General features: G+C 47.4%; 1 protein-coding gene across 1 annotated transcript in view; it reads right to left on the reverse strand.

Annotated features, from left to right (window-relative positions):
- The window catches only part of Pgant2 (polypeptide N-acetylgalactosaminyltransferase 2), a 220397-nt gene that overhangs the window by 44625 nt on the left and 154484 nt on the right, over positions 1-21288 (reverse strand). The window contains exons 2-3 of the mRNA XM_031989325.2: positions 6145-6314; positions 5323-5442 (exon numbers count right to left, since the gene is read on the reverse strand). Of these exons, the coding sequence (XP_031845185.1) occupies positions 5323-5442; positions 6145-6314 (290 nt within the window). The remainder of the gene's footprint in view (positions 1-5322; positions 5443-6144; positions 6315-21288) is intronic.

The following is a 21288-nucleotide window of genomic DNA, read 5'->3' on the forward strand; positions in this document are numbered from 1 at the left end:
AAACGAATATATCGGAATCTAGGAAATCCAGTATCTAAAATCAGCAAAATCCTGATACAATCTGCAATTACACGAAGGACATTACAGGAATTTTGTACGAGGTAATGAAAATGTTCTCCGTGCCCTTCGTAAATTATACGACGATAAAGTTACAGCGTCTTACCACGGAAGGGAGAGCCAGCTTTCACTCGACCCGTGTTTTATTTAAAGTTCAACCGACAATTCCGCCTCGTCCCCTATCATTAGAAGCAATAAGTTCCCCGTTCGAATTTCTTTTTCACGAGAACCGGGCCCAATGAATGTATAATTCCACGCGCGCGTTTAAAACTAACTGGTCGGTATATCGCTCTGAAGTGACCCGCGCACGCCAAGTTACACGCCGCCGGAACGACCTCGTAAAGAATGCCGACTGTAACGCGGGGAAACGGTGTAGACGCCCTCCCCACTCTATTAATATTCATTGTAACGCGAATAGCACGGTAAATTGTTGTTTAAATGTCATTTGCGTAGCGGCCGCCGATCGTTCGTAACGTTTACCCAATCGCGCGATCGTCCCCGAAAATCCGATAGCGGCCGACCGTTATGTAAATGGCGGACGACTCCGCCGAGCCGCCATTGCGTCGGCCGACCGGCCCGCCGTGCGTTTCCTCGAGACTCCGCCGTCGGACTCTTCGACTCCAGTTTGCAGCATTGTAAAGAGCAATTGATCGCTCTCTGTTTCTTTGATGCTTTCTTTCTTTGTATTTCTCTCCGTTCAGATTCCGAAAATGCGTCTTTCCGTTCTCCGTTCCTCAATTTCGAAATGACCGTTTCGTTCTCTGAAATACTGCAGTATTTCATTTCTATGAAAAACTGCGCGCACCGGGGATTGAAACGAAGTGAGCAAAATTAACAGATTCGAACGATCGCGCGTAATATTTCCCTCGAGCGTTCACCGTACCAGATAACTGGGGCCGGGATATTTCGCCGGAATATTGTAAACGACGAATCAGCAACAGCGCGGACGCGTCACTTAGTGACGTTTATTCGATGATGTATTTGTTTCGATACGGTCGTTTAATGGCAAAGAAAATAGAGGGAAAAAGGAACGGCGTGGATAAATCGAGACCGCCACTTCATTCATCTTTCCTATTTGCCTTTGTTATTCGTTTTTCCAATAGTCGGTGCGTGTATTCTGCTACACGTTTACTAAGTCCTTATTTTCTAATATTTTAAAGCTTATCGTATCGTTGAACCATGCTTTATATTTTCTTCAGAAGAACCCAACCCCCCTTTGAAAACTGAAACGGCACATTTCGACGCAACCTACTCGAATAAGAAATACCTCCGATCAATCGTATTCGTCTCGAAGCCAGACCTCCGATTTCAAAATGGCGTCAAGAGGAGCGCGCGACGCTCCGGACCCTTTGAACCCGATAAATTTCAGGGAAACAATTCCGGGAGTCGTCTCGGAGGACGCCTTTTCAGTTTCGTGAGAAGTCTCCGCTCCGCTTTTCGATCTCCGGTGGCTGCTACGCTTCGTCGTCGCGTTCGTTGAAATATCGCGGGCGCGCGAGACGCGTCTGGGTCCTCGGGATTCCGTCGACGGAGGATCTCGGAGCGACCGAGAGGGCGGACGGAGCCGAGTTACTTGTTGAGCGGGCGTCTGTTCACGTGAAACAGGATACAGTCGACCCGGGGGGCGAAAGAGGGTCGGTCCGGAGTACCCAGGAAATTAGATCACCGTGGAGGATTGAAGGGCCCTCCTGCCACGGCGGAGACAGTCGGAAAGGCAGCGCCGGAAAATGCATTCCCGGACGGCGAATACAAGCCAAGCCTTTCGATTTCAAAGTGGTATCGATCGACACCTGCCCTGCATCGAGGACACGTCACCTCGGCAGAGACGGTTTCCTACCTTTTCGATCCCTGTTCGATCGTTTTAATCAAATTCAGACTTCTGCGGGATTCTTTACATTCGAAGGGAGAATTTCTGTGGGAAGTGGTTCTCGTTGCGGGTTAAGTTGATTGGTAAGCTTTAGTCTTGGAGGAGTTATCGCTTGTGAATAGGCAGAATAGTCAATGCGGTGAAGTCGGTTTTTTGATATTTTCCTGATTTCTGTACATTTTAACGGAATAAATAATATTCTGTTTAGTTTTTCAAGGATTCATTTCTTCATTTTCTCTAGGCCAATAGCTTACTATTCTCTTTACAGCTTCCGAATATATTGTATAATCATTTCAGAAGCCAAAACATTCATTTTCTCGATTTTTCTTTTCTGGACTGAACCGCGTTGGCTTCCTAGCAGCAAAACAACTGTTCCAAATCCACCAGCGACACAGATCTGCCGACGGAGTTAATAAAACGGATTATTGATACTTTCCCCCAAGGAATTTTGTAACCCGTGTAACACTGGATCGCGAAGGGCCGCGTTTAGGTAGCGACTTTACGCGAGCCACGAAAAGAAAGGCGGCTGGGGCGATGTTTTTATTAGCTCTAGCCAGGCGAGAAGTGTAGAGAGCAAGCAATACCATTAACCGGCAGACCCCTAAACTTGGCGAACTCAATCCCATTTCGCCTCGGTGGGAGGAACGGGATTTCCAGGCCTGTTCCCGGCGCGCCGGATCAAACCCGCCGCCGCAGCCGCCAACGCTCGTTCAACAAGAAAAGAAACGTCCTTCCCTTTTCGCCTAACGTTGCCGATTTTACGTCGCCGCGGGCTCGCGCTGTTGCCCGACCAAACTCAATTCCGATACCGAACACCGTGTAGAAGCCGAAACTGCGGTCGAACCTTCGAGGTCCTGTGACGAGGCCGACTCGATACTCGATTTTACTTCGACCGAGCTGGCTGCTTCGCAAATTTCTGCTGTTTCTGTTCGGAATATCGTTAACTACTGGTAATTGCAGTAGCAGTCGATTACGCGATTAACAGTTTAGATAAATCTAGGCTTGAGAAGAAATTTTTCAAATGCACTCGCGAAATTTGATCGTACAGATTTTCGGAAATTATCCAATTTCAGTTCAAGAATCTAGATCAATGAATTTCAATTTTCTCAACGTTCTGAGACATCTAGAAGGCGAGAAATAAATTGATCGAGGTCGTGCTGTATGATTTTAGCGTTTCTCAAATCCCCGATTGAATTATCTGATAGGATTATCGCTCTCTGAATAGAAGCATTCGTAAGATTTAATATCTCCGCTATGTTGAATCAGGTCGTGAATATTTTAAACGAAAAAATTTGAAAAACGAAAGAAGCGGAATTGAAAATTTTCCGAAGCCTACGTTTTCTGTTTTCTTTTCTCTCGGCCAAGTTCTTTCTTTGTCGCGATTGTTGCGACCAGTTATTCGAAGTTTGATCGATAAATCGTTCCCGTTCCATTGACTCCGGTCGAAGGTGTTGACCGTCTCCGTTGGACAACAATTTTTCGTTCACGGTAACAAACGGTTTTTGCCACGCGACGAAAGATCCAGGACGCGATGACAGAGCCATCGAATGGAATAAATGGCGCGAATACGATGGCATGAAAAAAGAATCCATCCGAAACAACGACTTTCAATTAAAAGCTTTTCCGCTCGCTCGCGTCTATAATTTACCGGCGGCCTCTGTATTGTATGCACGCGCGTGTATACGTGCCGGATTGATTGAAAATTTCTTCGATTGTTTCGAGGAGTTTCGCTTCGTTTAATCGAACGTCGAGTAATTACGTGTTGCCTGGTATTCTTGTTAACTTTCTATCACTTTTAAGTGCATTCGTTTATAATTCTTACTCGTGCGTCGTCACACAAGCGACGTTAAAAAGAAGGAATAATCTCTTAATTCCACGATGGAGGGACGAACTTCGGTTACATAAGCATAATAATTTTTAATGTTGCTAATCAGAGTTAGAACGGTTCTTTATATTTTTGCTATTGAACTAAGAATATCAGTTTTGCAACATTTTTTGCTCGAGAGAACAATCTGTAGATGTCAACCCAGTTTCGCCATAAAACACACCGCGTATATAAAAATGTGTGTATATTCGAGTTACACAATAGGGGCAGTATTTAATCGAACAACTCAATTGTCTGCAGTAGCTGACCGGAATAATGTCACGCCGCTTCCACCGGGGCGGACGCCAAAAACGCGTCGGGAATAATAGCCAGAATAATATGCAAATTCGATATAATATTTTACGAAACCCCGGTACAATAAACTGACAAGACAATATAGAATACCACAAATGGTCGTACAATCAACAATACTCTCCAAAAAACGGGAAAAACGAGACAAAATTCATTCCGCGCCGGACAGGAATACAAATAACCAAATATTTCTCTTCGCGCTGCGAGTAATTTCCTTCGTCAGCGATATACAAACGTATTCAATCTTGCGATAAACGATTCTTCTGATTCCCCAAATCGCATAATCTTCGGTTCAATCTCCACTTCATTCGCGGAACAATCGGAGAAATACGAACGAAACGAAATAACGAATCGTTTCGCTAGTTTGCCACCTGAAATTCCTCGCTTCCGCTGCGATTTTCCGCGTCTACGAGAGAACGGTCCACGATAATCGTACGAAACCGGTGCCCGCGAAGTGTCGGATTACCAAAATTCACTGCGACCGTGAATTTAGAGCGGGTCGTGGTATTTTCTGGCGATAATCCTAATTCCTCCTGGCGGCGGCCTTCGCCCGGCGTCTTCGCTGCTCGGACGCAGCTCGCACGTAACGACGTTTGTCCGCCATCTCCATCGATACCCAGTGTTCCGCGGCGATCCTCGCGATCACTTGGGACGGGCAATCGTTCTCGTATCGGTCGCGCAGCTCCCAGTAATAATGGATGAAAGGGTTGATCGAACGACAGACGTTGCCCCTCGTTTTGTCGCTACGACGTGTTCGACGGATGTTACCGGACTCCCACGATCGGACCACGCGCGTCGATTTTACGGGTAACCGCATTGTCGATGCGTTTGCAGCGTCGATACGGGTGTGGATATTTTAGGCGAATATGTCTTACTGCGGAATTTTGTGTGCAACTACCTATTTTTCGATAGCGACGGCCTAGAGCTGTGGATATTTCGACGACCGATTTGAAGTTTCCGGAGAACGATAGCTAATCGATACATAGCTTTTCGTTTTTGTTCTTTCCTCGTATACAGGGTAACCAGTTATTAAAGCATCTGTTTTATATTCGGTAATAACGATGCGATGAAACATCTACCGTTTCATCGAATATTCTTCTAACGCATTGAATATTCAAAATCCATTATAACTTGGTCTAATTAATATGGAAAGTTCGAAAGAGATTTTCCAGCGAGCAGACGACAAATATTCAGGTTACTGTGGTATTAAAGCTCGACTTACATAGCGCTGCGAGTGTCAGGAATATCCCGGTTGCTGGGAAGACCGTCGGAAGCCTCCTGATTGAATTTGTTTCGCGCGTACGGATCCTCTCCCGCCCGGAGACCTCCTCTCGAGACGTACCTTGAAAGAAAAATCGGTTCCGGGATATTATTCGAAAGTTCCCCGGCGAAGCCAACGAGCCGTGAAAGCATCGAAGATAAAATCTCGTTACGGGCTCCGATCCTTCGGAATAATTAACGCCAGTTCCGAAACTCGGAATCCGTAAACTCGGCTCGCGTTAATACTGGATATCACGGGGACGTCTTTTCGACCATTTAACAATGCATACGACCGACACTGGTTATTAGTATTCAGTTCTCGATACCCGGCCGCGGGAGGCGGCTGCATCCTAACTACTTCGCAAATACTTTTCATCACTGTTTCGTCAAAGTTCTACATTAGTTTCCCGCTCCGCCTCGTTATACATGCGATAAATGCCTCTCCCTGCCTCCTGAATAAATCTGTACCTGGTTACGTGCTCCCGTCATCGAGATAATGTTTCCAGCCTTTCAAACGTGAACTCGCGGCTACTGATTTCTAGGCGGTGATAGCCTTATTTTCGAAAAATTCAGAAAAACTAAGAAATTCAGATTTTTATACGAAACTGAAAGATCTTTATGCAATCATATGAAATCTGCGATCTAATAATTAGCATCTGATCGTACGATGATAAGGTTTTGTCGTAGAATAATTGAATGTAACATTGTTAAAAGACAATAACGCCAATGACAAGACGAAAACTGTGGGATTGTCGAGCGACTACTGGTATGAAATAATCGTTACCCTTGCTCGTCGAAGTAGTTCCATGTCACCCGAGGATCCGGAGTGGGCGCGGGCAGCAGCTCAGACGACATCACAATGGCGGTGCCATCTGGATCCACATAGTTGCCGGAATTTCCGGCGGAGAGGGCCAACGAGGCCGGCTCCTTCAGTCGCAGCGCTCTGTTTTCGTTCTGTAAGCAAACAAAGATCCTCCTGAAAGCGGGTTATTAAATTTTCTGCCGGAATTCAGCCGCTCCTGGCAAACACTGTCCTCAAAGAACCTGGACTCCGTGTAAAGCGTTTCGTTACGCTGCTAATACAGATTATTAGGTCCAAGCTTATTAATATAAATTCCGAATATTACACTGTCTTACGTTTACCGTGTCTGCGAGGTGATAGATCTAGAAGACTGATGAATTTCTTCGAGAAAAAGGAGATTCGCGTCGTCAGAATTCTTTTACTTGTTGAGTCAACCACGTGACTTTAATAATCGTCCAAAAACAAAGACTACGTACGAGATCTTTCAAAGAAAATTCAACGTCAAAGACAATCAAGTACAAAGCCCAGAACTCGCAAGATTCTATAATCGAAAAATCCGCAAAAAATCCAACCGTCCGTCTCACCGGCGAACAGTCGATCTCCTATGGTTGCGTCTACATCAAAGTTATCTCCGGATGTCAGTGTCGATGCAAGAAGCCCTAGCCCTTCGCAGCTATTTAGCTAGCGAAGTCTTTAGTTGGCTTCGATGCAAGAAGCAGTTGTACGGTGACGCTGGTGGAAGACAGACGGAAACGTGGAGCAAGAGAGAGAGGTCATTGCACGCCGGGGCTCTTCGCATTGACACATCATCGAGATACGCCGTATTGATTCTGAATCGATACGGAGTCGCGAGGCACTTCGTATCTACCGGTGGCAGCCTTTGTGCTTCTCCTGGCCCGACCCGGCCCTCGTATTGTGCCGCGCAACCGTTGTATATGGGTCATCGAATTTTCCTCATCGACTTCCCATCCAGAGATCCCCGGACCTGCCTGCCTGCCTGCCTGCCTGTCCGTCTGTCTGTCCCGCGTAGATACGTCAGGGACAGAAACGAGAGGATCGTGACGGGTCGACGGGAGATCAGGTGCGCTCCGCTCCGATCAACTGCGATCGGGAATCTTGACGGCTGGCTAGGAATTCTGTGTCCCGATGCGCCAATTATCGGGTCCTTTACGTCTGTGGAGTAGCCCCGTGGCGAGAGGGAGACACAGAATGGACGAAACGCTGGGGAAATGGTTTTCGAACGTGGGCATTCGCGATGAGGGAAGAAGTTCTCAAATTTTTCAGATCGAAAATTCGAAGACTCCAGCACTGTAAAATTGAAAATCTTCGAAAATCGTCCTTCAGTCTCCTCATCTTCATCTCATTTGTAAGTCTTTCCTAGACCTCTTAACACGACGTCAAAGGAGTGTCTCGAGTGAAAATTATTAGACTCCCTTGGATCCCGAATGAGCCAGCTCCGTGGCAAATTTAAAACTTCGAATCAACTGAAGAATGTCATTTACGCGGCATGCAATATCCGCGGCGCTTTTGATCCATTAAATTTTCACGCGCGTCGTTCATACTTTATGAAATTCATAAAATCATGCAACCCAGGTCGAATAAAACACACTAACAATAAAATAACCATGCAACTCCCCGAATCCTCTTTTCCCAGCCACAATATTCAAAAAGAAAATTCACCGAAACAAACAAACTAAACAAATAAATCATTGCTGCATTAATGCAACGTTAGGTCAAAGATTCAAGCCTCGAACTTGAGCAAACAATCAGAATCTAAAATCATCCCACTTAATCAAATAACACGCTTCGTTCAGCTATACGAAACCTCTATATAATTCCAAAGAACTAAATGAAAAACTGACTTCAAGGAAAAGTAAACGTCACTTCACCTCGCCGTTATCGGCAACAATAGCTCGCCGCGTTAGGCTCGCCAAGAGAGTTCGTCGAAAGTTTTATTTCGGCAGACCGGACGTCTCGTTTCGCGAGCCGTCACGTGGCTCCCGAGGAAACCGGATGCAACAGCTTGCCGCGCGCGCCGGCCAGCCGACTGCACTTCCGGCCTAGCGCAGCCCCTGACCCGTGAATTAATATTTCATCATGGGCTAGGTTGCGTCGCATTTTCCTACCCCTCCGGCCGCCGCTCGCCCCCATCCCCTTCCAGCGAACTGTTCACCGACTACCGGCTTTCACGGTTCGTTCTCCATCGACTGCTCTTTGTTCCCGTTCGAGTCGTTTACTTCGCTCCGGCCGCGGCGCGGCGTCTTTGACCGTGAATCCACGGACCACGCCATTTACCACCCTCCCGGGAAATATTGCCATTTACAGCTCGCTCCCGAGACACGACGAAAACCGTTCCGCGCGGCCCTTCCTTCCCTTCGACGCTTCCGTTCGACGCATCGATCGAAGATCTCGCGGAACAGAGTTTTTCTTTTCAACTGGGCTCTCTTTCTCTAAATGCAGTTGATGGGGCAGTACAAGAAATTGCTTTGTTTCGGACTAGTGGAGCAACTTTTCAAGATGTTTTCGTTCTAAAATTGCCAATCGCGCGTTATACGTCGATAGTCCTGTTGCATTGCATACTAGATTGTTTCGAAACGTGTCATAGGACTATGCCAAATCTCTGAATACGTAACGTTGTCATGTGTAATTCGGAAAAATGAGGATGGTTATATCAATTAACAGATCTGACGAAACCGTTACTCCACAAAGCATCATCTGGTTAAACCGTAATTCCCCAGAGTCCCGCGCGAGAACGGAAATCGAAAAATTCGCAGTCATTTGGTAACATTTCCAGCATCAGTAACATACGTTCAATATTTGTGAAGGGGATTGAGTCTTCCCACCGCGGAGCGATAGAAAATCCGTCACGTTTAACCGTGACAGTCCCCTCTCGTTTCGCAAAATCAATCGGTCGGGCCGGCCGCGGGGTCCCGTTGTCGGGCTGTCCGACAGGATCGCGTTGCATTATCTCTTCTCGCCTGACAAATTCGTCGCACGTATCCGTCATAAAATTCATTGCGCGTGCGACGATTACGCGGAGCCCGGAAATGCGGCGGCACGGGGCTATCACGATAGACTTAAACAATGACCGTGGCCCGGTGCGCGCAGCTCGGGGGGCAGCGTTCGGCCGCGACGCGAGAACGGAAGCGCGATGGAGAAAAAAAGACGGAGAGGGCCGCAGAGCCGACAGGAACCACGTGCGGCTGCATACAAACGCGCCCGAATCCCTGATACTCGTTATCTCCTCGATTCGCCGAGCGAATCGTGTAGCTTCGCACGTAAATCTCCTTTTTTTATGGAGATCCCGTTCTCCCGTGGGCTTCTTGTGCTTTTTAGTTTCGCGCGATTGAACAGCGGAAACAATAAGTTCGCAATCTTATCGATCGTTGGAAACGAGCGTCGATACTCGAATCCTGGACTCAGCATTATTTATCCAACTTTCGGGAACACTTAAAGAGTAGTTACTCGAAAAAATGATGATAATTGTCCGATCTATACATCCAGCGATTGGTCAGGTTTGAAAAGGTAATCGCGAATTGCATACACGCGCTACCGATATGAAAGTTTGAACTTCTGCTTTTTAATGGAACCGAGAGAAGAGAAAGATGGAAAGGTAAACGGCAACGAAACGAGATTAATCGAACGTGCGGGACGCGTCGCGTCGCGTTGCGCGCGATCGGCGTTGGTAATCCTCTATTTCTTGGTCCCGGCTTTGGCTAACCAAAACCGAGCGGTCCGATATTGCCGCACGGTACGTGATTCCAACGATTATTATCGACGCGGGTCGCATTATTAATCCGGTTATTGCCGCTCGACAATGCGTGCGCAAACGCAGGCGAATTAGAGTTAACGATATTGGCCCGTTTCGATATTGCCGCGCGTCGGGATGCGTTTCCGCGAGTAAATTATGATGACGTTTCGGCCATCCGTCAGCCGGGAATCGTCGTGTCACCGTTTCTATCGTTTCCACCGCCCCCGCGCGCGCCGATCCTCCATCGATGATGCGAATCGTCGCGGGCATTGTGTCGCCGCGAATTACGGTCCGCGCTTTCGAACGGTCGATCTCTCCTCGAGATACGCCGGCGCGTCGATTAGACGCGTCTGTCGAGTTATCGTCGATCCGTAAACAACGTTGTAGTCGCAATTACGAAACGGACGCTCGGGAAACTTGAAAATTCTGTCCTGGAGCTCGCGCCTTGTGTTCTCTTTGACGGTTAAGCAGAGATTACAGCGGAGATTGCGCCGAAAGGGAAATATCATTGCAGTAAAATTTAAACGTTTAAATATCTGGAAACTCGAAAGCTTGGAAGTCTGAAAACTGGGAAAACATTAAAGTTGAAAAGTTTACATTTAATTTGAACTTCGAGCAAGGAGGATCGCTACTTCCGGCAGCAAAGCCTCCAGGGAAGCCGCCCAGACGCTCGGCTGCTAGCAGAGTCAACAGCGTTCGGCGCTAACAAATTATCAGGCTCAAGCACCGATTACCGGGACTACCAGATTAATCAGGGTCAAACGTTCAAGGCGACCAGGTTCCGGCGAGCTTATCAGATCATCAGGATTATCAGAGAATCGGAATTATCGAATGATCGGGAGCAGCGGTCGGTCACCGGGATTAGGTTGCATCTCGTCGAGGGAATTATACCGCGAGACGAGCGGGATCCTCGTCGCGTTACGAATTCCGGGTTCTTCGGCCGTGACGCGGCCTCCCGACGATTTCCATTCCGAGGGATACGCGATATCTCGCGAGATCGGTTTCAGCGCAAGCGCCAGCTCATGCGAAAGTCCGATACGTTTCCCCCTATGGTGAGTTATGAGTAGATTTGCATATAGAAACGCCGCCGCCCGGCCAAAGTAGACAGCTGACACTCGGACGCGACTCTATCGTGCCCATTAAATTCCCGCAGTTTGTCCCGCCTGTGACGGATTAAATATACCGGGAAAGGACGCGTTTGATCGTCCACCGGCGATCCAGTGGATCCGGCTTAAGCCAACACTGTCTTTTGTGACACGCTATACCGTTCCGGCTATCCGCTCCGCAGTATTCCCGCTTTAACGGGCGTCTTTGACGCACTGCTCGGATGATTAGTTTTGACAGCGGGTTGGATACTTAGGGACTTTAGGGATTTCTTTTATGCTTTCACTGACGTCGCAGTTACCAGCGATACGATGCCTCGGATGGGACCAAAAATTCACTTTTACAAGGACTTCCGTCGAACCGATATTCGCTGGATTAGGGGGATGATGGATTGGGTACGTCGTTTTGATCAGTCCCTTTGATCCTACGGGATTTTTACGGGTTCGAGCGCTTGATACACATCGATGCGATGACTTCGCGATTAGAAGTAGCGTTGTTAGTTGAAATTGTACGAAGTTGAAATAAATAGGGGTAAGTGTATGGGAAGAAATGAAAGTCTTCTTGAAAATCTACCGTAGATGCTAAGAAAATGTTTAATGAAAATTATATGCTGCAAGGGAATTTAGAGCACGTTGATTTACTAACTCTGCAGGCAGGATGGTCAAGTTTCCTTTGCCGAACGGAACTACAGGCACGAATTACAAAGTAATCTACGCGCTAATGGCGAAACTTAGAGGTTCGGGCCAGGACTTGGCACACTTTCGGCCACTGCTGGGATCGTGATTGATCTAAGTTCGCAAGTACGAATAGAACAGGGGGTCCGCAGGTGTAAGTAGCTCCTGCGATGAGAGTGGCCCTGCGTTTGATTGATTAGCGATCTTAATTACACTGGACAAGATCAGTAATCGCGCTCTGCTGGTCGAGAAATTCTATCAACATCTCGGTGATTAATCTCGTATTCAACTTCATCGTCCTTTGTATCGAAATCCCCGATATGCGTGCAAGCTCAAATCAAAATCAACTCAAAATCTCATTTCAAGGGAAGAAATCTCGAGGAAATCCACTCGAATTTACATAAATCCGCTGGTTCATTTTTCTTTACACAACGAGGATTTAGACTAAATCCTCGGAGAAGAGGATCGTTGGCAAAAGCTATCAGACACGAGATAAAAATTTTAAACTAAATCTAGCAAATCTATATAGCATTTACATCGTCTAAATTAAATAATAGTTTCATTTGAATAAATATGAAACTCCTTTCTTTTCCGATAGGTTCTTAACTATCAAGAAGGTTTATCAAGCTGTCAAAGAAATCACTGGAAAAGGGGTTGAATCGCCAAGATCATGAAAGTTCAAAGGCAAAAAGATTTCACGGATGAATTATTCGTTCGTTTTTGCGTGCAGCTCGCAGTCATTTCGGCCGCGTTCTGGAAAGCGGACGAAACGGCTCGGATCCTTCCGGGCCTTGGCAAGAAAAATAAACGCGCCTCGTGGTTACCGAAGGTAGGTGTAAAGAGCTTTCAACCGGCATAAAGCTTATCCGGAAAAATCGACGGCCGCGCTGCGAGGCTGCGGAAAATCGGGACTTTCGGCTGAGACGTCTTCCGCTCGAAATAAATCTTCTTCGAACTGTCTTACCCTGATCAACGGGGAAATCTGAAATCCCGGTGATTTTTCGTTGGCTCGAACTTCAGCTACGGTAGACTAAAGTTCCTTTATTGAATTTTCTTGATTAATTTCTAGGAAATTCATCGTAACACTCGAAAATTTCGTTTGAATCGAAGAAACTGGATTGAATTACAATATTATAGGTTTCGTTTCGTTGCACGTGACGCGATATTCTTTAATTTTACAATTGAAAAACTATCGGTGACTATTTTATTTTTAACATTCCAAGCTTCGATATACAGGTTTACTTCGAAGCTTAATTATCGGTGAAAATATTTGCACTGACAACTGCAAACTTCGGAGATGCGAAATAATCGAGACGAGGAATTCCGTTAATTTCTAACACACGGATCGAGTTGTTCGTAGAATTTACGCGGCACTCGGACGAGTAAAACGCAGTCGCGAGGATCGGCCCGTGATTGTCCCGTGATTCCCCCGTAAAGTTGCCGAACGACGCGACGCCGTTCCATAGATCCAATTAACCGTGAAATTACCGGTTGAATAATACCACGACCAATGAAACGAAACGTTTATTACATTTTCGCGGTGAAATTAACGTGCGCCTGGTATAAATTATGAAACGCAATTACAATTAATGCTGTGTATTCATTATTCACCGACGCGCGGCGCTCGCGGTTTCTTTATTTCGCGTCGTTCCGCGATCGCCGCGCAGTCGGCTGCCTCTCGGTGAAATTCGATGGAGGAAAAAAGCCTGCAGCCATCGAGTAACCGGCATTTCTTCTACCAGATATTCGCGAAAATTCTAGTAGCAATGGTATCGCAACTACCTCGCAAAAACTTGAAAATACAATAGAAATTCCAACGATATTCCAACTTTCGTTGCACTTTCAATCCAAAGGAAACAACCTAATAGCTTCAATTGCCAATTACGAACGACAGTTCAAATCCCGCGATGAATCCCCTATCTGGAACATTCACTTAACCCCCCCATCTCGAATGAAAATTTTATCACGCCCGGGATAAGCCCAGTCAGCGGAGTGAAACGAAAACGACCCAATGAACAGAATTCGCGAGTGGCTCGCAATCTCCGGTAAAGACGGAGGTACGGCCACGGGCGAGCCGCGTCGAAACGAACCAACGACGCCGGCGACGATCGTCGGTTAATTAAAGAGGGTAGAGAACGGCGTGCATCGGGGATCGTTATTGTCGCGGGGGATTAATCGGCGAGCTAATACAAGCGGACCCGTAAACCCGGCGAGCGAATCGACCCTCCGCGGTCCTGTACACACAGGACTCTTGCGGTTAATGGCCAGCCCCGTTCACCGTTACTCGCGGCGGTTTCGGACGATTGCGAGCCGGACCACGGGCTTTCGGGTAATTTAATGTTTCCACGGCAATCCACTTAGCATCCCAACGCTGCCACCCACCTGCCCGTCCACTTAAGTGCCGGCCAGCTTTCGCCAGATCCTTGGAGGATCGGCCGCGGTGGCTGCTCCGCGGAGGCCGCGCAACTTCGACTCCGTTTCCACTCCCTGTTCACGCTAATGAACGTTCACGCGGCCATTAGAAGCCACTTTCCATTGCCGAGGCTCGATTAGAGTTGCTTGGGATTAGATTGATGATGGACATTCTGGGGACGCTCGGTCGCTGCAGGAATCTCGCCGGAGTGGCCGAAGAAACAGAGGAATGATTTAGGTTTCTATTGTCTTGTGGAGTTTGTCGCATTTTTCGGATTCCGATTGATCGTTTGAAGATGCTAAGTGGTAGTTGCTTTAATAGTTCGCGTTATGTTAATTTTGGAAAGTGGTACGGTGCTGAATTAGAATCAGAAGATTAATGGCGCGTTGAGAAATCACTGAAGCAACGGATGAAAATGGAACGTACATGGAATAAGTTTACCGATCAACGCTGATTATCGAAACACTGGAGATCAGTTTGAAAACGACAGGGCACAAGCGTCAGAGGGCTCCTTTGATCGCCGGATTACTTGGACTACCGTAATTTCGTTGCGGAATAATTCCGATACCCCGGCTAGCCGTGGGTCAAGCGTAGCTCTATCATATTAAAATTTCAAGGTATCGACGCGGTTGCCGGTCTGCGAGCCGTTAACAGGTTTAATGGAGTTTCGACAGCAGCGTGTAAGCTGCGGTTGTCAGAAATTGCGGGGTTAAGGTGAAACGAAGTGGTTTAGGGACGCGAGGCTTGCAAACGTGACGTGCGGTTCTCGAGAGATGCTGCTCTATTAATAATAGCGAGACTACAAATCTTTCTGCACTCATATTTCTCCATCGATTATCGTTCTAAAAATCTGAAAACCTAGAAATTCCGAAGAAATCGAAATGCAACAAACGCTGGAAAGAGACGCGACACTCGAAGAAACCATTGGAAAATAGAGAAAAGCAACAGAATAAACCCCGGGAACCCAGAAAATCGAACTCTCGACGAGCCCTCGGTCTCTTTATTCGCGCGACAACGCCGCCGTCGACGGGGCCATCTTCGACAGAGATCCTCGCGGCATCGTTCCGTCGGCGTACAAAAGGGGGACAGTCGGCAGCATCTGGCCTCGAAACATCTCTCTCTCCCGGAGGGTTCTTTCACGGCGCGGCTCTGGCTACGACGTCCGATTTCAACGGCAGCGATACGTCCCTCGGCGGAAGAGAGTCCTAGGCAGACCTTCAGCCGCCGCGGATCGAAGTAGACCGGCCATTGTTGCCGGTTAATTAAGGGAATTGATGAAAGATTAAGGAGTTCCTCGTCGCCGTCCGCTATTCGACGTTCGGCGCACGCCTCCGTCGGCTTCTCGAACCGGCCGAGCCCCGATTGGACGCATTGTGCTCGGATATCGGCGGGTTTCTCTCCACTGTTCGGAGATCTCGAACATCGGGGTATAATGTGATCTTCGCGGAATAACGGATGCGCTGGGTTGTGACACGGATAATGCGGTTTTTAATCTTCCTTTTGTTTCAACGATCGTGAAACTCTTTTTAAGCCAACCGCATTGTCTGCAGGATGATCAGCGATAACCGAGTGACTCTTTCACCTTCAGAGTACCTCCCAAAGTCGAAAACTAACGAACAAATCGAACTGCGATCGCTAAAAGAAATAATAAACACGCGTATTACACGGGTAACTAATTAAACTTTCCGACGAGCCAGCTTCCCCCGGGGAAGCTCGCTCGATCAAAGTTAAATGGGAGCTCCGAACGAGATGAAAAAGTCCCACTTAACATACTTAAGATTATTCGCAACTCGCGGAAGGACCAAAACACGATAACATTTAACAGGACTGCGCCGGGTCTTACGCTCGAGCTGGGAACAGTTTCGAAAGTTTGCGTCGGCCGGAGTGTATCGGTGCGCGACGTCGATCCTGAACCGATTGAAAACTCGCCCGGAAAGGGAGGGGCAGACCCGCCGCCCTTCGACGATATCCCGGCGCACCGGGATAAAAATTTCATCGTTCGATCGTCGAGCAGCGCGGATTCTCGTCTTCGGGTAATTAATTACGAAAGGGGCTGCCACCGCCGCTCTTCCATCTCGACTCGAGGAAGATCGGGAAGCGTCCGGAGAAAAAAAAGTCCATCCCCCATGGAAGACGGGCCGTGTTTCGCTCAACATCACCCCGCCCCTCCGGCCGATTCGCTTTTTGTTTGCTTTCTATCGGCGCGGGGTTAATTGAGTCCGACGAATTAATCTTGTATAGCCGACTCCGGGGTAGCTCGGTTACGCTCCATCGAATTTGCGTTACTTTTTTACCGCGCCGCTCGCCTCTTCGCTTCGGCTTTTTCTCGCGGAAGAACCGGGAGGATCTTCGATGCCGGCGGACTCTCAGCTCGCGGTGATTTATAAACACCGAATAAATTTCAGTATTTTTTCCGATTCCCTTTTTCGAGCGGACTAATTAATCTCCCAGCGGACCGTCCCGGTGAAGTTGATTGATTCTTCGGGCTGCGAGGATTTTTCGGGGGTTCACGGTTTGTTTCGCGTTTGATTTTCCGCCGGGCGGACGGCGTTCGTCGGGATTCGGATAACTGCGAGGAAATCGCAGCCCGAGGAGATCGAGAGACCGACAGGTCGCAGATTTCCGAATAACTTTCTCGACGCCTCGAACTCCGAGGCAATATCGTATTACCCCGCCATCCGTCGTTACATTCCCACCGAAAATCGAAGATAATCTCCCGCGTCGGGGAGCAAGGAGAATTCACGGTTTTCCGAAAAGAAGACGCGCAGATCCTCCGGGAAAGTGGATTTCCTTAAACTCCATCGGAAGAGATTCGAACTTCCAGGTGAAATTGATTTTCAAACTTTTCCTGCTCTCTTTCGCGGGCCGTCCGCCTCGGCGAACATTAGTTAATTACTTCCCCGACAAGCTTATTCCCGTGAAAGTTTCTTCGTCCGCGAGAGTTCGTCGTGCTCGAAACAAGGGAGAGAAAAAAAAAACGGAGGGCACACCTCGTGTGTCAATATATTGGCTCTTCTCGTTCCTCGGGAGCAGAGGTCATTGTGTAACTTGCTTAATGGGATTTCCGGTAACGTTTATCGGACACGGGTTTCAAAGATCACGCGAAATCGACGGAGCTTTGTCTCTTCTAATACAAAGTTATATCATTATTATATCATTATATCATTAAGATACAAGGTTATATCATTTTCAGTTTCATACCAATGTTACTTTCGATTGGCTGTAATCGACTAGCGCAACACATGCTTCGTAATCGACTCGACTCTCCGATGACCCAATTAATTTCGCTATAAACAAATTTGTCTGACGTAAAACGAACCGACGTGTCAGCCTGCAAATTGAATTCGCAGCGACTGAAAAGTGTTACATAAAAAGCTGACTGAATTAATTCCATTCGTCACGGATAAATTAAACGGCCACGCGAAAACGAGGCGAATGAAAATATGAAGGTAAATGAATTATTCGAGGTTAACTATTCCATCGCAAACACCGTCAGTAATTCATAATCGGATTACATCTCGCCGAGACTGTTCCAGAATACCTGACCGACGGAATATTTCATTTACAGCGAGCTTCCGAGCGGCGACGCTGAAACTTTTCTTCTTAGCATTCGCTGGAAGCCGCGGCGGAAGTCTGGCGCGCGGCCAATTCCGCCGCGTTCCTTCCGCGGCATCCAGACGCGATAAAAAAGCTTGACAATTAAACGGGCAACTTTATTAAAACGCGTCGCACCTGCGCGCCCGCAAAAACCCGAGCGTTCCTCCCGCCCCGCGGCCCGGCCGGGTCCCTAGGAAAAAAGGATCGGCGATCTCTCGCGCCAGAGCCGATTCAGCCCTCGAAAAACTGGCAAGCTTTCTGAACGCCTCGCTCCTTCTTTCTTCCATTTGTTTCGATATTTATTACGTGTCAGTCTCGCCTGCGATTCTATTTTAGGCGGATGTGACACCGAGACTTGCCACGTTCCGAATCGATTTGGAATTTCGCTTGAAATTGCTTTTATGCTCGACGGTTTTTCGCGAGAACCGATATCCCTGCTAACCTGGAAATGAATTCTGAATGGCGAGCTTCGAAGCGGCGACTAAGGAGTTTCAAATATTCTACGAGTAATAATATCGTTTTATCACCCCTTTAAACATTCAGTTCCCAGGGTGTTTTCTTCGAATGCTAACCCTTTAAAAATGAATCTCTTCTTCGTATCGGAGCTCGCGAACTCGAGGAAGTAATTTCGAAAGTTCTCGAACTTCGGAATCGAAGGCACGCCATCATCGAAGAATACTCGATCATTCGCAGCGGAATTTTCCGGGGAAAGAGGGAATAACAGCTAGCGCGCTCCATCATTCATTGCAGAATCAAACATCATCGCTCACCGACTTAGCATGTAATCACCCAATAAACTCAAACCGAATATTCCCGCGAACTTCGGAACACTGAACTTCCCTCTCCGTACTGTCCCAACGCTCTCCGAAGGGTTAAGTACTTCATATCCCTCCGCAACCGACACAACTCGCCACGTAAGGAACCATGATCGATGTTAACTGCGCCAAACAAGCTAGACGTTAGTAGCAACTGCTTGAACCAACTTACGGCGTTAACTGTTACGTTAGTATACATATAGCTCAATATTTCTCTACGAAATTTCGTCAAAATTTAACATCTGAACAAACAGGAATAAATAAAAAAAGTTTCTTTGGACGTAAGGAAAAATGAATTACTTCACTTTACTCGTGAAGTTCCGTCTGAAAATTCTTCGTCTGCGAAATTAAAAGCAAGCTACGACGAGTATACTCGTCAAACACCGTTAAATAGGTTAAGAATGCGAAGAAGAAGAATGCGCAGAAGAATAAGAAATGTCTCGCTCCACAAACGTACTGATCCGGAACACGGAAATTTCGAGAATGCTCGAAAGAGCAGTCGAAACAATTTCGTTTACTCGTTACACGCGGAGAAGAATAGTGGAGCAGCGGCCGAAGGTTTAAGCGCGCCGGCCGCGGCTCGTCTCGTCCGCGAATTTACTCGGCCGAATATTTTCCTTTATTCAGCGTCGCTGCGCTCGTAGCTCGCGCGGCCGCAATTCCCCGGGACTCCCGTGCATCTTCATATTTCCCGTTCCAACGGGATTCTCCGTGCTTTTTCTTATCCTTTCGCCTCGGCGCGGTCTTCTCGACGTATTCGCCGCTAATGCGACCGATCGCGTGGCTGCTAGCAACGAACGATCGGTTAACAGCGCTATCTTTTCCAGAAGTTTTTTCATTTTCTTAACAATCTATTCAAAAATCGTTAGTTAATCCAAAAGATTAGATGCTAGTAAAAAATCAATTAAAATCAAAGACGTACACGTAAAATAAACGGAAAATTTCTCTGCGTTCTCGTTTCTAAACGACGGAGCAGAACCGACGATCGCAGCCGAAAATCGTACGGCAAGGGGTTGAAGTTCACATAACATCGAGAAAAGTTCCGCGAGACGAGTGATCGGATCGCGCGATCCACGACGCTGCACCGAGATCGGTATGCAAATCAATACGGGCGAAGCGCGAGCAGCTTGGCCACCGGAAGAGCTTTCCCGTGTCCCCTTTCCCCGGACCGCCACGCCGCCTAATGTAAATTTACTGTCGCTTCGTTGCTCTTCCCTTCCGCTTTTTCCTCCGCCCCCGAAACTGCATCGGCGCCCGATGCGCTCCTTTTTTCATCGTCCAAGACCGCCCGGCCGGATCCCGAGCAGTTCGGACGATCGCATCGGCTTCTTTTTGCGCCGGCGACCGGTCGGGAAGTTGATCTCCGGCTTCCATGTAAAATATTTACTCGGGAGTACCCCGGCGAAATTGCTGCACTTGTTTTCGGGAGTTCGGCTTTGCTCTCTCCGATGGAGATTTCCTTGCGAGGACTCGTGCAATGATCTTTGAGTAGTTCCGGCGTGTTTCGCGGCGCTGCGGGACCGCCCGGTTTCGGAGTCCGCTTTTCGAAGCGAGTGGACGATCGCTGCGAGATTCTTTGTAGAATATTCGAAGAATAATAGAAGAGCATCGGGAGAATTATTGGAATTATTGGGAGAATCAAGTTTCTCGAGTTCTCTTGCTAATTAAATGAAGAAATTAATTAGGTATTCTCCGATGCAGCTTCTAGGTAAATCAAATAAAATCGAATCTTCCTGCAAATGACACAGAGTTCGTCGATCTGACGAGAAATAATCCTCGTGACGCATTTATCGCCTGATTTTCTCTTTATTATGTACATATCCGACGAAAATTCACTTTCGTTAGCATCGAAACGACCCAGTTACATCGCCGGAAGAATGAAAATCCTCGAATCGAGTGCAGAAACCGCGAGCCGCCTCGCTCATCCGGTTTCCATCCGTCAAAGTCAATCCAGTCCGTGCGCTCGTTCGAGTTTCGCCCTCGATCATCCACCGAAATCGAGCTCGCGGATGCTCGCAATCCCATCCCGACGTCGTCATTAAAGTTGCGAGCTTTACAACTTGTAGAACGATGAAGGTTTCGACGCCGCCGGGAGTCGGCTATTATTTCTGATAATCCGACGGTTCGATTAATTCGATTCCCGGATTAAGAGAATCCTCCGATCCGAACGAACCCGGCCGACCCACCCTTCCTTCCGCGTGCTTTGAGCAATCGTTCGGGAATCGATCCTATTGCTTCCGCCACCGATTGCTTTAGGACGCTACTTTGCTCGAGTAATCGAAGGATGTACCGTCTAATGAGGCAATTAACTGTTTTCTCGAGTGTTTTACGGTTCGATGACAGGTAACTGGTCGAGAACGAAAATTATAAGGAATTCCTTTTTTGTGATCTTTACACAGTTCCGATGGTACTTCGATTTTTGTTATCTAAGGGTAACGAGCACTGAAGTTTCGCTAATTAGAGAGATGTTTCCAATAATACTACCATAGTACTTTCATTCAAATTTAAACAAATCGCCTAAGTATTTCTAATAATATCATTATTCTAGGTTTTATTAGGAATTGCATGATACACGATGATTGTCCGATAATCATAAATATGTAAATATTTCCAATAACGCCACAGTTTCATACTTTTCGTCGGAATACGAGTAACGAAAAACGTTCCTCCCGAGAATTTCTCGACCGACATTCGAGGGAAAACATTTCCAGCGGAGACCTTTACTTTTTCGTCGGCGTTCCCGCGATAAAAGTGGTGGCAAAGGTATCGCCA

The sequence above is a fragment of the Nomia melanderi genome, chromosome 9 (assembly GCF_051020985.1).
Source record: "Nomia melanderi isolate GNS246 chromosome 9, iyNomMela1, whole genome shotgun sequence".
In the NCBI taxonomy this organism is placed as follows: Eukaryota; Metazoa; Arthropoda; class Insecta; order Hymenoptera; family Halictidae; genus Nomia; species Nomia melanderi.